This window comes from Muscardinus avellanarius, assembly GCF_963383645.1.
Source record: "Muscardinus avellanarius genome assembly, chromosome: 19".
Classification (NCBI taxonomy): domain Eukaryota; kingdom Metazoa; phylum Chordata; class Mammalia; order Rodentia; family Gliridae; genus Muscardinus; species Muscardinus avellanarius.
In genome coordinates, this window is record NC_137805.1 from 670,753 (window position 1) to 684,647 (window position 13,895).

The following is a 13,895-nucleotide window of genomic DNA, read 5'->3' on the forward strand; positions in this document are numbered from 1 at the left end:
ATGACGAGACAGTTCCCCTTGGTGAGACCCTGACCTAAATAAATTGCTTTACTTATATAGCAAGAGAGTGACACTGAACATGGAAGCTTTCAGTCTGTGGCACTGAATGATGATCTACACAGGGCAGCCTTCGAAAGCGACGATCAAGGACCCGCCGAGCTTCTCAGCGATGCAGGCCCGGTTGAGGTCTTCTGGTCCATTTGCTTGGCATTCATGTTTTATGCCTAGAGAATAAAAACAATTCCACTTAGATTATGGAAGACCACTTCTAAAATGGGTAAACTGGCAGTTACAAACCACAGAACACTACAGTCATGAGAAGAACTACTCTTTAATCACATGCATCTAAATGGATGATCCTCACAAACGTGTTTACTGAAAAAGCCAGAAAAGCAAATGTACATTCTGTCGAATTCCATTTTGTAGAGCACACAAAACAGCCCAAGCTAACTTAGGCTAGAGAAGGGCTCCGTGGAGAAGGGTGGGGAAGGGGCACTCATGAAAGGGGCCGTGAGGGAGGCTCTGAGGCGTGGCCACTGGAGCAAGAAGCACCAGTAGTATGTTCAGTCTGTGAAAATTCAGTTTTCCAATAATTTAGGATGTATGTACTTCTAAAGATGTATTGTACTTCAGTAAAAAAAAAACAAGCAGGGCTAGTAACCATTTTTTCCTTGGTTTTAAAAATACAAGTGAAAATATGAATTAGATTATTTTGACTGCACAGCTGATTTAGTCAACAGTCCTGAAAAGTGAGAACTATCAATGGTATCACTTTGGCTATAAAATACAGCTAGCTCTCCAGGGGCATTTTTTTAAAATCACCACAATGAAAACTATGTAAAATAGGATACTGATAGCGTTCTCAGAAAGATTACATCACCACACTGCAGACCACACTCAATTATGGAACCGCACACAATAATTTCTCTGTACCGAGCTGCTCTATTTTAAAGAGCTGCATTGTTAGCCCATCATTTTAAGAGCATTTTCAAACTCTACTGAAGGCACAGCAGGTCAGCATTTGGGCTACAGAGGAGTGATCTAAGTGACACTTTCACTAGGAAAAGAACGACAAGGTGACTGCCATTTAATATCACCGAATTGTGTGTATAGAGCAATATTTTTTTTACTAAAAGGCAACGCAGAAAGATGATGGAGGGATCTACTCTTGTGAAAGTGTTGTGCTAAGGAGACGTCTAAAAAGATTACAGATTACTGACACATTCCTGGGGACGCCCAACATCCACCCAAGTGCATGAAGAACCTGACAAAGCGCTGAACTATGCAGCAGCAGGACTCAGGAAGGAAGCAAAAATTATTTTTATAAGTAAGTAAAACAAGCTAGGGCAGACCTATTCTACCACAAGACTGTAAGAACCAGTCACCGAAAAACAAAGCCAGCCGGGCAAGCCCCGTGACCTTGGCTCACTGGGCCGTTTGAGGGCGGCACTGGCGGGAGGCGGCGGCAGACACACACCAAGCCTCTGGTGCCAGAGCGGAGGATCGAGGCCACGGGGTTATCACAGCAGTTAGACCAGCCAGCCCTCAGCGCAGGCCCCGGGCACGCAGGTACCCCATGCTCTCTGCACCATACCAACACTCCTCCTGGCTGGAGTCTGGCCAGGCCATCCCATCCAGACCTCAGCACCCACGGCAAGTAAAATATAACCGGCCAGCTCAGTGAGTGAGCGCACCTTCCTTTGGACACAGATGAATCAATTACCTAAAATCATACAGTTGACAGTAAAGCTGGAGATAAGGACATTCTTCCCATTAACAAACATTTCCTTTTTGTAACTGTGCTATATCAACTACATTCAAAGTTAATAGCAAATCAGCAAGTTTCACCAGTGTAAATCAATTGGTGCCCACTTATTACATAAAAACTAGTTTAAAAACAGCCTGTAGAACCGGGGATGTAGCTCAGTGGTAGAGTTCTTGCCTTGTTTGCATGAGGTCAGGGGTTTAATTCTAGCACTACATAAAGGGGTTGGGGGGGGGGCTTTAAAACCAGCCTGAACAAGTGCTGTATGGACAATACTGAAGAAAAGGCTTAACATGGGCCCTGCAGACTTGGTGTGCTCAGCCTGAGGTGATGTCTCGCTGATAGCAGGCCCACTGTGGGCTGCTTCCCTCAAAACAAGGACGGCTCCTCCCATCTTTGTACCAAAGCTCTCTAAGGAAAGTGAGGCGCTTTTTAGAGAACTGGCAGCTTGTGCTGGGGGCTGCTATACCTCTTAACTATCTGGAGGTGAATCGAGGCCATACCTTGGAATTTCTTTTTGATCGCATCCTTGGAGCTCGCATAGATCATTTTACTTTTCAGAGGTGCTAGTTCTGGTGCCCTAGATGGAAGGATGCCAAGAAAGAAAAATCTGGTTTAGAGGGAGTACAACTTACATATTATTAAACAATTTGCATCAGTCATGGGAGAAAGGGTCTCAGAATCTCTTGAGAGACTTTTCCTATTTATCTACTCTTTGGAGGGTAACTGGGCATATGCAGAATCACTCAGGTTAATAACTAAGGTTAAAAAAAAAAAAAAAAAAAAGACCCACTGGTAGAAAATAGGGGAGGACCACTGATTAAAAATCAGATGACGTGCCAGGCGTGGTGGCGCACGCTTGTAATCCCCGCGCTTGGGAGGCTGAGACAGGAGGATCGCACAGGTTCGAAGCCAGCCTCAGCTACTTAGTGAGGCTTTCAGCAACTTACTGAGACCCTGTTTCCAAATAATAAAAAAAAAAAAAGGTCTGGGAGTATAGCCCGTAGGTAGAAAGCCTCTGAGTTCCACTCCCAGTACCACCAAAAAAAAATGAAAAAAAAAATCAGATAACGTGCCGGGCGTGGTGGTGCACGCAATCCCCACGCTTGGGAGATGGAGACAGGAGGATCCCGCTGGTTCAGAGGCAGCACGCTGGCTTAAGAGATCCTGTTTCCAAATAAAAAATATATATAAAATAGGTCTGGGAGTGTAGCCCGGAGGTAGAAGGGCTTCCAGGAACCCCAATACCACCAAAAAAAAAAAAAAAAAAAAAAAAATCAGATAACGTGGCTATAAGAAAAGAACAAACATATGCGTTGATGTATAAAGTTTTCTTTAGCTAGGTACAGTGGTAAATGCCCATGATCCCCATAGTTGGGAAGCTGAGACAGGAGAATAAGCAGGTTTGGGCCCAGCCTCAGCAACTTAGTGAGACCCTGCTTCAAAATAAAAAATAAAAATGGCTGGAGGTGTAGCTCAAAGGTAGAATACTGCTGGTCAATCCCCAGTACCAAAAATAGAGTACTCATTAAATTTTATATTAATAAAGGCTTAAATTCAGGATAGTAATGTTCTGAAAGGGTCTTGTCAGCTTTTCTAACAGAAAAAAATTTTCAATACAAAAGAGTATAGAGAATCAAGTCTATACCATCCAGAATTTTAGTTTAGATTTTTCTGTTACTGAGGATTGAACCCAGGGATGTTTTACCACTGAGCTACACTCTCAGTCCTATTTTTTATCTTGAAAGTGTGCCTCACTAAGTTGCTGAGACTGTCCTCAAACCTGCAATCCTCCTGTCTCAACCTCCCAGGTGCTGGGATTACAGGCATGAACCACCATGCCTGGCTGCCACCCAAAATTATTTATTTTTTACTATTTACTTATCCATTTATTTTGTGGTACTAGGGATGAAACCCAGGGACATTCTACCTCCAAGCTATACCACCAACCCTATTTTTTATTCTTTATTTTGAAATGGTCTCACTGAGTTGCATAGGGCCTCACTAAGTAGCTGAGACTGTCTTCCTACCGTGATCCTTCTGTCTCAGTCTCCCAAATGCTGGGATTACAAGTATGTTCCACCACACCTGGCTTACCCAGAATTTTAAAACCCAAATATTTTCATATTTTTGCTTCAGATTGTTTTCTAAAAATAAACAAATTACAAATAAGCAGAAGTCCCCTTAACCCACCCCCCAGTCCTTTCATTTATATCCATTCCAACAGCAGATTCTGACCACACAAGTACTTGTTTCCCCGCTTAGTTTACTATAATACATGTCAATTACCAAACTGGGAGTCAAAACCTGAGTTTCAATAATTCTCCTAAAAATAAACGGACAACAACAAGAACTCCTAAGTGCCAAGTCTGGCAGCTGGATACACGCCGTAACCCAGCTACTTGGCAGGCTAAAGCAGGAGGACGGCAAATTTAAGGCCAACCCGGACAACTTAGTGAGCCCTTGCCTCAAAACAAAGAATAAAATAATACGGGCTGGGGATGTAGCTCAGTGGTAAAGCACTCCTTTGTTCAGTTCCCAGTACTAGAAAAGAAAAAAAAAATTAAAACTATATATCAGCTTCACAAAGATCTCTAGGGTAAATGGCAACTCGACAGTAACTAGATCTTACTTGTCAATACGATTATTAATTATTCTCTCATCTACAGTTTTAGTGCCTCCTCCTCATGATGGAAGCATGTGCTGGAAGCACATCATATGGTTCACAGCATTTTCTTCACCAGCAATATTGAAAAATAATAGAAATATTAGTAGTGCAAACTTCATCTTATCAGACTGCTTATGCATGAATGCCTCTTTCCTCTCAGCCACCAACCCTAAGGCCTGGACCACACCACACCACCAGAGTATGACAGCACAGGGAAATGCTTAAGCACTCGCTTAAAGGCCCTGTTTCGCCGCTGTGTTTCCAGGACGCGGGCTCCTTAGCACAGAGGCGTGTCCTCGCTAGTCTACGCCTCCAGCACCAGCAGGATCTCCTCCTCAAGAGCCAGGAAGAGAGTAGTGGTCTCTGGCTCTCAGATGCTCATTCCTCCCAAAGCCAAGGTTCAATGGAAACCAAAGCCAGAAAACATCAAGGCTGGCAGGTGTTTGAGCTACAAAGTGGGCATATTTCTTATGCAAAGAGGTCAGGGACATGAGAAGCATTGGCTGCTCTGATTTTACTCTTACCAGACTATTAAAATAATGAAGAGCTGCTCCCTATACCCGAGAGAGCTTGTTATGGAAACATCTATAGGAGAATTTTATGTTTTCTTCACTAAGTTTTTTTTTTCTTCTTTTTTGGTACTGAGGATGAAATCCAGAAGCATTCTACCTTCAAGCTACACCCCAGCCCTATTTATTTATTTATTCTTTTTTTTTTTTGCGGGTCTGGGGATAGGACCCAGGGGCATTCGACCTCCGAGCTACACCCCCTGCCCTATTTTTTATTCTTTATTTTGAAACCAGGTCTCACTAAGTTACAGAGGGCCTCACTAAGTAGCTGAGGCTGTCCATGAACCGTGATCCTCTGGTCTCAGCCTCCCAAATGCTGGGATTACAAGTGTGTGCCACCACGCTCGGCTCCTTTTTATTTTTTATATAGAAATAGAGTCTTACTACTTGCTAAGGCTGGCCTCGAATCTACGATCCTCCTTTCTCAGCCTCCCAAGTACTGAAATTATAGGCATTCAACACCACACCCTACTCTAAATTTTCTTTTCTAAATGTTATTTAATAAAAATGTATAATTCTGCCAGGTAGTGGCACACACGTGTAATCCCAGTATTTGGGAGGCTGAGACAGAAAGATCACAGGTTTGAGGCCAGTATCAGCAACTCAGTAAGACACTATTTCAAAATAAAATATGGCTGGGAATATAGCTAAGAAGTAGAATGCCCCTGGGTTCAATCACCATTTTTTCACTATAAGAAAAAAAAGGAATGTATAATTCTCATAGTGAGCAAAATACATAAAAACCAGAAAAAAGTGCCAATAAAGTAAATAGTCAATTTAAAATCCTACGCATTTACCTGACATATCTGCCACTCAGCTGTAAATCCCAAAGGATTTACCTGTTTTATTCATAGCTGTTTTGAATACACTTTCATTCAAATAACATTGTGCTAATTTTAAGTCTTACCAACTATCAATTTATGATTAATAGTTGCGTTTCCAGGACACGGGCTCGTTAGCACAGAGGCATGTCCTCACCTATTCTACTCCTCCAGCACCAGCAGGATCTCATCCTCAGAAGCCAGGAAGAGAGTAGTGGTCTCTGTCTCTCAGATGCTCATGAAACCCCAATGGTTTCACGAGCATCTGAGAGACAGAGGCAACAGACAGTAGGCTGCCCTAAACACACACCCTCACCTCATGTTTGTATTCCGACAGCACCTTGGGCTAATCAAGCGCAAGGCAGGCTTGCTGAAATGGAACTGAGGAGTGACCTAGAGTTACCTCCTTTGAATCTCAATGTGTTTGCTGTTGTAGCCTCACATCCCTTGTACCCTGGCTGTTAGTGACTCACAGTTATTTACCTCCTACCTCGGCCCAGCTCAGGTCAAAGTACCAAAAGGACTCTCACACTCCCTGAATGAGAAGGTGTTACCACTTCTCTTCCCCTTAGAAGCTAGAGAGTATTTTATGTGGAAACTTGAATGTATCAAGGAATGTAGTATAATATAATAAGGAATATACATGTTATTTTTAAAATAAGAGACAGGATCTCATTATATTATCCAGACTGGCCTTGGTGGCAGATGGGATCCTCTTGCCTCAGCCTCCTGAGTAGTTGGGTTACTAGCACACAGCACCAAACCTGGCTCACATGTGACTTTTATCTAAAGCTTAATCGATTTACTTGAAAAGACCAGATAATATAAATACATTTCAAGAGAAAGGCCATGTAAATCACTATAGCACTTTTTTTTTTTTTTTTTTGCAGTACTGAGGATGAAATCCAAAGGCTTCCCTATTTTTTATTTTTTTATATTTTGAAACAGGGTCTAAGTTGCAGAGGGCCTCACTAAGTAGCTGAGGCTGGCCCACGAACCCAGATCCTCCTGTCTCGGCCTCCCAAATTCTGGGATTACAAGCGTGCTCCACCATGTCTGGCTTCACTCTAGCACTCTTTCACTATCTAAAGCAACATTCTTCAACAGAGCTTTCTGCAGTGACAGAAATGGTCTATCTCAAATAAATCCTCTTTATTTTCCATAACAAGAGTATAGGGAACAGCTCTTCAGTATTTTAACAATACAGTAAGAGTAAAATCAGAACAGCTAAGTTTCTCATGTCCCTGACCTCTTCGCATTAGAAACATGGCCACTTTGTAGCTTAAACATCTGCCAGTCTTGAGGTTGTTTCAATAAGGTGGCCCTAGTCATATGTGACTGCCAACCATTTAAAATGTGACAATTCATTCAACTAAGGAAATGGATTTTATTTTTAATTTATTTAAATAGCCACATGTGGCTAGAAGCTACCCTACTAGATTGTATAAACATATAGCAAATTACAGTGGGGAGGGAATGACACCAACTTAATCAAAAGTAGCAAACTACAGAAGCTCAAGTAAAGGATGTGTATCTAAGAGTGGGAGCTGGTGCCTGCCATGGCAATTAGTGGAGTGGGGTTCTGGGTCATAGGTAGGAAATTCAGAAGTAGAAAATTAGCTTATAAGAGTAAATTCAGAGGACCCACAGAAAACTTGCCTCCTCCCCTTCCCTACTAAAAATTACCAATTACTGAAAGTTTTTTTTTCCCAAGTAGACAAAGAACAGATAAAATTCAGTTTTGTAGTCGGGTGTGGTGGTGCATGATTGTAATCCCAGCTTTTGGGAGGCTGAGACAGAAGGATCGTGGTTCGCGGACAGCCTCAGCTACTTAGTGAGGCCCTTTGCAACTCAGTGAGACCCTGTTTCAAAATAAGGAAGAAAAAATAAGGCTGGGGATGTAGCTCAGAAGTAGAATGCCCCTGGGTTCCATCCCCAGTACTAGAGGAAAGAAAAAAAAAATGAAAGAAAGAAAGAAAAAATAAAAAATTCAGTTTGGGTTCCATAAACAACAATCCAGCTAAGACCTTATGAAACCTTGTACACAAAAATTAAATGATGACTACAAATAGCCTGAATAAAAGTTACTTTGTCCCAGAATTAGACTCTCCAAGTGTTGATAATAAGAAATTAACTGAGATTTACAAAGGCTCAATATTTTTAACATGCTTACCACAAGAAAAACATCAACTCTTCTTTTCTGGACTCCTTGGTTTCAAAGCTTGCATCATACAAAGCATAGCGACAATCTTTTTCAGGAAGCATTCCCACAAAATGCTTGAAAGGATCGGTTATGGTCACACCAACATCTCCAACCAAGATCTCTTTGCCTTCTTCAACAATGATGCACTTTTTGTCTGCACTGAGACAAAAAATGACAGCCTTCTTTCTTTTCTTGATTTCTTCTGGCGTGGAGCATTTCCGAACTTTCATGTCATAAAAAATGCGACACACTTCATCAGCGACTTGCACTCCTGAAGCCTATATGGAGAAAAAAAACGAGAAAAGAGATTCACCATCTTAATCCTATCAAAACAAAATGCTACTTTTGTGCTACAGATTGTCATATACTTAAAATTTTAAAGTATTTATCCAATTGACTTCGGACATCAAACTATTTAATGCACACACACACACACACACACACACACACACACACACACACACACTCTGCATAAGCCATTCATCACCATTATGTAAGGAAAGAGGAGTTTGGACCATAGCAGCCTCTGCTATCCTAAAACCTAGGAAGAAGTACTTTCTAAACTGCTGGGTAGCCGGACATGGTGGCTCGCGCTTGTAATCCCTGCGCTTGGGAGGCGGAGACAGGAGGATCACGCAGGTTTGAAATCAGTCACACTGGCTTCAGAGACCTTGTTTCCAAATAAAGATATAAAAATAGGTGTGGGAGTGTAGCCCGAAGGTAGAAGGGCTTCCAGGAACTCCAGTACCACCAAAAAAACCCTGCTGGGTCATGTCTTCTATGCAGGTGCCTTAGAGCCTTGGCCGGAGGTAGATCACCTTTCTAGCTTGTGTATTAGTCATACTTAATCCTTTCATAATGCAGAGCAGATGGTTAGAGCTGCTGGGCTGAAAAAAATCCATTTCTACAGTAGCTTTCTTAAAAAAATATATATATAAAGGGTTTTTTTCTATTTACATTTCAAAATAAGTGATCAATATTTAAAAAATGTATTAGTCACTTGCTATTAAAATTTCACTTGAAGCTGTCTTCACAACTACACAACTCTTAATTTTTTTGTGACTAAAATTTTTAGAAGACAGCTACTAACATTTTGTTACAGCAGCTGGATGTGGTAGCACACACCTATAATCCCAGTACTTGGGAAGCTGAGGCAGGAGGATCACAGGTTCATAGCCAGCCTCAGCTAATTAGTGAGACTTTCCACAACTTTGTGAGACTCTGTTTCAAAAGATAAAGAATAAGCTGGGCGTGGTGGCACACACTTGTAATCCCAGCATTCGAGAAGCTGAGACAGGAGGATCGCGGTTCACATACAGCCTCAGCTATTTAGTGAGGCCCTCCGCAACTTAGTGAGACCCTGTTTCAAAATAAAGAATAAAAAATAAGGCTGGGGGTGTAGCTCTAAGGTCGAATACCCCTGGGTTTCATCCCCAGACTCGCAAAAAATAAAAAAATAAAACAATAAATAATAAAAAATAAAGCTGGGGGTATAGATCAGACATAGAATGTTCCTGGATTCAATCCACTATACCGTACATATACAGGTTAAAAGGTTTCTAAGCTTTCCCAAAGACTGTGATCCCCACAAAATAAAAGTTCACTTATAAAATCTCTGAGTTTTAAAGTAAGATTAGAATAAATAAAATGTTCACTGCTGACAATAAAGAGATAGCTAGCCGGGTGTGGTGATGCGCTCTTGTAATCCCAGTACTTCGAAAACTGGGACAGGAGGATTGCAGGTTGGTGTCCAACCTCAGCTACCTAGTGAGGCCCTCTGCGATTCAGTGAGACCTTGTTTCAAAATAAAGAATAAAAAAGAGGGCTGGGGTATAGCTCGAAAGTAGAACGCCCTTGGGTTTAATCCCTAGTACCTCCAAAAAATAAATAAATAAGCAAATAAACAAATAAATAAAACCTCTTCATCCCTTGATGGACATTAGGGTTTCCATTTTTGGTCTGTTGAGAATAATGTTGCTGTGAAGATTTGTGTACAATTGTGTGGACATGCTTTCATTTCTCTTACAAGCATGTACCACCACACCCGGCTGAAGAGATTTTAAAATGTAGTACGTCTAGCCACACATGGTGGTGCACGCTTGTAATCTCAGTACTTGGGAGGCTGAGACAGGAGGATCGCAGATTTGCAGCCAGCTTCAGCTACTTCATGAGGCCCTCAGCAACTTAATGAGACCCTGTTTCAAAATAAAGAAGAAAAAAATAGGGCTTGAAGTGTCTCTCGGAGGTAGAATGCCCCTGGGTTCAACTGCTAGTACTGAGAAAAAACAAAAATCAAAAAACAAAGTAGTATGTCCCTAAAATGGAATAAAAATGAGGAAGCAATACATGCCACAATATAAATGCAACTTGAAAACATGCTAAGTAAAATATGCCTAATAGAAAAGGCTGCCTACAGCATGACTCTATTTACATAAAACACTTCCAAAAGGAAATACATAGAAAGGTTAGTGTTTCCATGACTGCTAACAGATAGGGGCTTTTAGATTGATGAAAATGTTCTAGAGCATAGAGTCCCAAAAGCAGTGGTACTGCCCACCCACCCAGGAGATGCTGGAGGTGGTAGTAGCCTGTGGTACAAACCCACTGAACAAAAAGCAGGGGGGAGCCAATGTGGTGGTGAACACCTACAACCCCAGCACTTGGGAAGCTGAGACTGGAGGATCGCAAGATTCAAGGCCAGCCTCAGCAACTTAGTGAGACTTACTTCAAATGAAAAATCAGAAGGCTGGGGGTAGAGCTCCAAGGCAGATGTCCCTGGGTTCACTATCCCTAGGACCAATAAGTAAGGAAGGAAGGAAGGAAGGAAGGAAGGAAGGAAGGAAGGAAGGAAGGAAAGAAAGAAGGAGAAAAAGAAGAGAGAAGAGAAGGAGGGAGGGACACTGAATATTTTTTGAAAAAGGAGCAGTAAACAGTAAGTTTGGGGTCCAAGTTCTAGAGTTTGGCTAGGATAAAGGACACATACACTCTTAAATACACTTTTATTTTAGGATAAAAGTTTGTTACAAGTTCAAAGCCAGCCTGGACAACTTAGTGAAACCCTGTCTAAAAATAAAGGGGAGGGGGGGGCAAGAGCGGGATATGGTGTTACAGGACTGTAATCTCAGTGCTTGGGAGGCTGAGACAAGAGGATCACAGGTTTGAAGCCAGTCTTGCGCACTTAGCAAGCCTCTTATTAACTTAATGAAAGACCATTTCCAAATAAATAATACAACCACTCTGGGGGTTTAGCTCATAGGCAGAATGTCCTTGGGTTCAATCCCCAGCATCACAAAAATATGGGGGCAGCCAGTGGCATAGCACTTTCCCAATATAGGAGAGGCTGGAGGGAATCCCCAGTCCTGCACGTGTGTGCACACGCACTAAGGATTCTGGCAAGAGGGCATGATACACTGAGATCTTAGCATTTACGTAATATAAAGGTTATTAGGCCAGTTAATCATTCATTAAAGGAGCTCTAAATATAATATACTTTAATTCCATCTAATCTAATTTAAATATAATCATAATCTACTTCAAATCTACCTAACTGAATCCGTAAATTGTTTATAAATAAACATTACATTTTTTTATGTGTGGTACTGGAGATTGAACCCAGAGGCATTCTATCTCTGAGCTATACTCCCAATCCCTTTTACTTTTTGTATTGAAACAGGGTCTCTCACTAGGCTGCTGAGAGTAGAAATTGCTGAGGCCAGTCTTGAACCTATGATCCTGTCTCTGCCTCCCAAGTACTAGGATTATAAGCATGCACTACTAAGCCCAGCAGCATTATATTTTAATGAAGTGGTGGGCTCAGAAAATTAAGACTAGAAAACTAAGAAAAAGTATACACTCTCATTACATTTCTATTAAATTCTTATTACATGTACATTCTTGTTACTTTTTTTTTTTTTCCCGTACTGGGGATGGAACCCGGGAGCATTCTACCTCAGAGGTACACCCCTAGCCCCATATTTTATTCTTTTCCTTGAAACAGAGTCTCAAAGAGCCCGAGGTGCAAAGGGCCTCCCTCACTAAATAGCTGAGGCTGGCCTCAAACTGCAACCCTCCTATCTCAGCCTCTCAAATGCTAGGATTACAGGCGTGCACCACCATGCCTGGCTTCTTGTTACATTTTTAAAAAGAATTTTCACAAATCTTTTATTGCTTTATAAGTAGTATTTTTCTGATCTTTAAGATTTAACAATGTTAAAGCAAGTTAAGAATTTTTATTTTGCAAAGTGAATGTTCATGAAATGAAACTTAATGAAGAACTAGAAACAGACTCCAATTCTTCCAACTCCTGTACATAATGCTAATTTGTAAATCTCATCTGACCAACAATCAACGTTTAAAAGGGGACATCTGAGGATATATATATATATATATATATATATATATATATATATATATATATGGTATTGGGGTTCCTGGAAACCCTTCTAACTCTGGGCTACACTCCCAGACCTATTTTATATTTTTTATTTGGAAACAGGATCTCTTAAGCCAGCAAGGCTGGCTTCGAACCTGCGCGATCCTCCTCTGTCTCCGCCTCCCAAGTGCGGGGATGACAAGTGTGCGCCGCCACACCCGGCTGAAGTCTAATATTTAACCAACCAATACATGTATCATATCTAAGATCTCCAACACTCTAAATTCTAATCCCAGTACTTGGAGGCTAAGACAGGAGGATCGCAGGTTTGCAGCCAGCCTCAGCTACTTAGTGAGGCTCTCTGCAACTTAGTGAGATCATTTCAAATAAAAAGCAGAAAAAAGAGGGCTGGGTTGTACCTCAGAGGTAAAATGCCCCTGGGTTCAATCCTCAATACCACAAAATTTAAAAAGCTTCTATACTTATTAAAACATTCATTACTACTGATAAACTCCAATGGAAGGGAGTGTAAAGAAGTCAGAGCTTGAACTTAAAGAACACACAGCATGGCACAGGTGGTCAAAGGGGGCTTTCACAAGATAACATGGACGCTAACAAAATGTTCCAAAGTTAGGGGCCTGACCAAAAAATGAAAAGAAGTTCCTGACGAGGAGAACCAGAGACTGCAACATGAGAGGCGGCAACTGGGCTCAGATGAGACTCGGATGGAGGCCTACGACAGTGGCTCAGGAGTCTGGAGACACTGAATATGGTTAAAAAGTAGAACCAGGCATGGGAGCACACACTTGCAATCCCAGTACTTGGGAGGCTAAGCCAGGAGGATTCAGATTTGCAACCGGCACCAGCTCCTTAGTGAGGCCTTCTGTAACTTAGTGAGATCCTATTTCAAAATAAAAATTAAAAATAGGGCTGGGGGTGTAACTCGGAGGTAGAATGCCCCTGGTTCAATCCCCAATACCAGAAAAAAAAAAAAAAAAGTAAGATGACCAGAGTGATGCTTGTGGAAAGTATATGAAGCCAGGCATAAAAGAATTAGGAGTGGGAAGAGAACTGTAGCAGGGACACCAGCTAAAAGCTAATTCCACAAGCAAAGAAGTTGGCACAGGCGTCCCTAAGCAGAGGAAGCAGTGCCTGAAAGGAGCAGTTCCTCTAACTCCTCTACTAACTTGGCTGTGTGCTGCCTTGGTCACCGCACTCAACACATCTGGATTATATTATAGTTGCTTTAACTGTACTTCAGGAGCACGCACCCAATCAGCTATTAACCAGTGTGAATTCAGGAGGGGGTAGGTGCCACACTACACAGAAGTGACCAAGCATGCCTGGCAGTCACTACACTTAGGGTATGGAAAGGAGGAGTCATGCTGCTCAACGCTGCCAAATGCTATTTCCAAATTTGGAAATGCCAAATTTCCCCAGTCTTTCTCTCTGGTGACTAGAGGCTTTGATCTTAGAATAGTATGGTTCTTTTTGACT

The 13,895-nt window shown here is 41.7% G+C and overlaps 1 protein-coding gene across 1 annotated transcript; it reads right to left on the reverse strand.

Moving 5' to 3' along the window:
* Positions 1-55: 55 nt before the first annotated feature.
* Positions 56-8,271, reverse strand: DSTN (destrin, actin depolymerizing factor). Its single transcript, XM_080716833.1, has 3 exons — positions 7,997-8,271; positions 2,269-2,345; positions 56-224 (listed from the first exon to the last, which is right to left on the reverse strand). Exons 1-3 carry the CDS (start codon positions 8,254-8,256, stop codon positions 115-117), a joined length of 447 nt encoding a protein of 148 aa, XP_080572959.1. The 5' UTR covers positions 8,257-8,271; the 3' UTR covers positions 56-114.
* Positions 8,272-13,895: the final 5,624 nt, after the last annotated feature.

Coding starts and splice junctions, on each gene's coding strand:
- DSTN (XM_080716833.1), bottom strand. CDS start 8,256: ATGAAAGTTCGGAAATGCTCCACGCCAGAAGAAATCAAGAAAAGAAAG. Junction 2,346..7,996: donor GAGTTGATGTTTTTCTTGTG/GTAAGCATGTTA, acceptor CCTTCCATCTAG/GGCACCAGAACTAGCACCTC. Junction 225..2,268: donor GATCAAAAAGAAATTCCAAG/GTATGGCCTCGA, acceptor TTTATTCTCTAG/GCATAAAACATGAATGCCAA.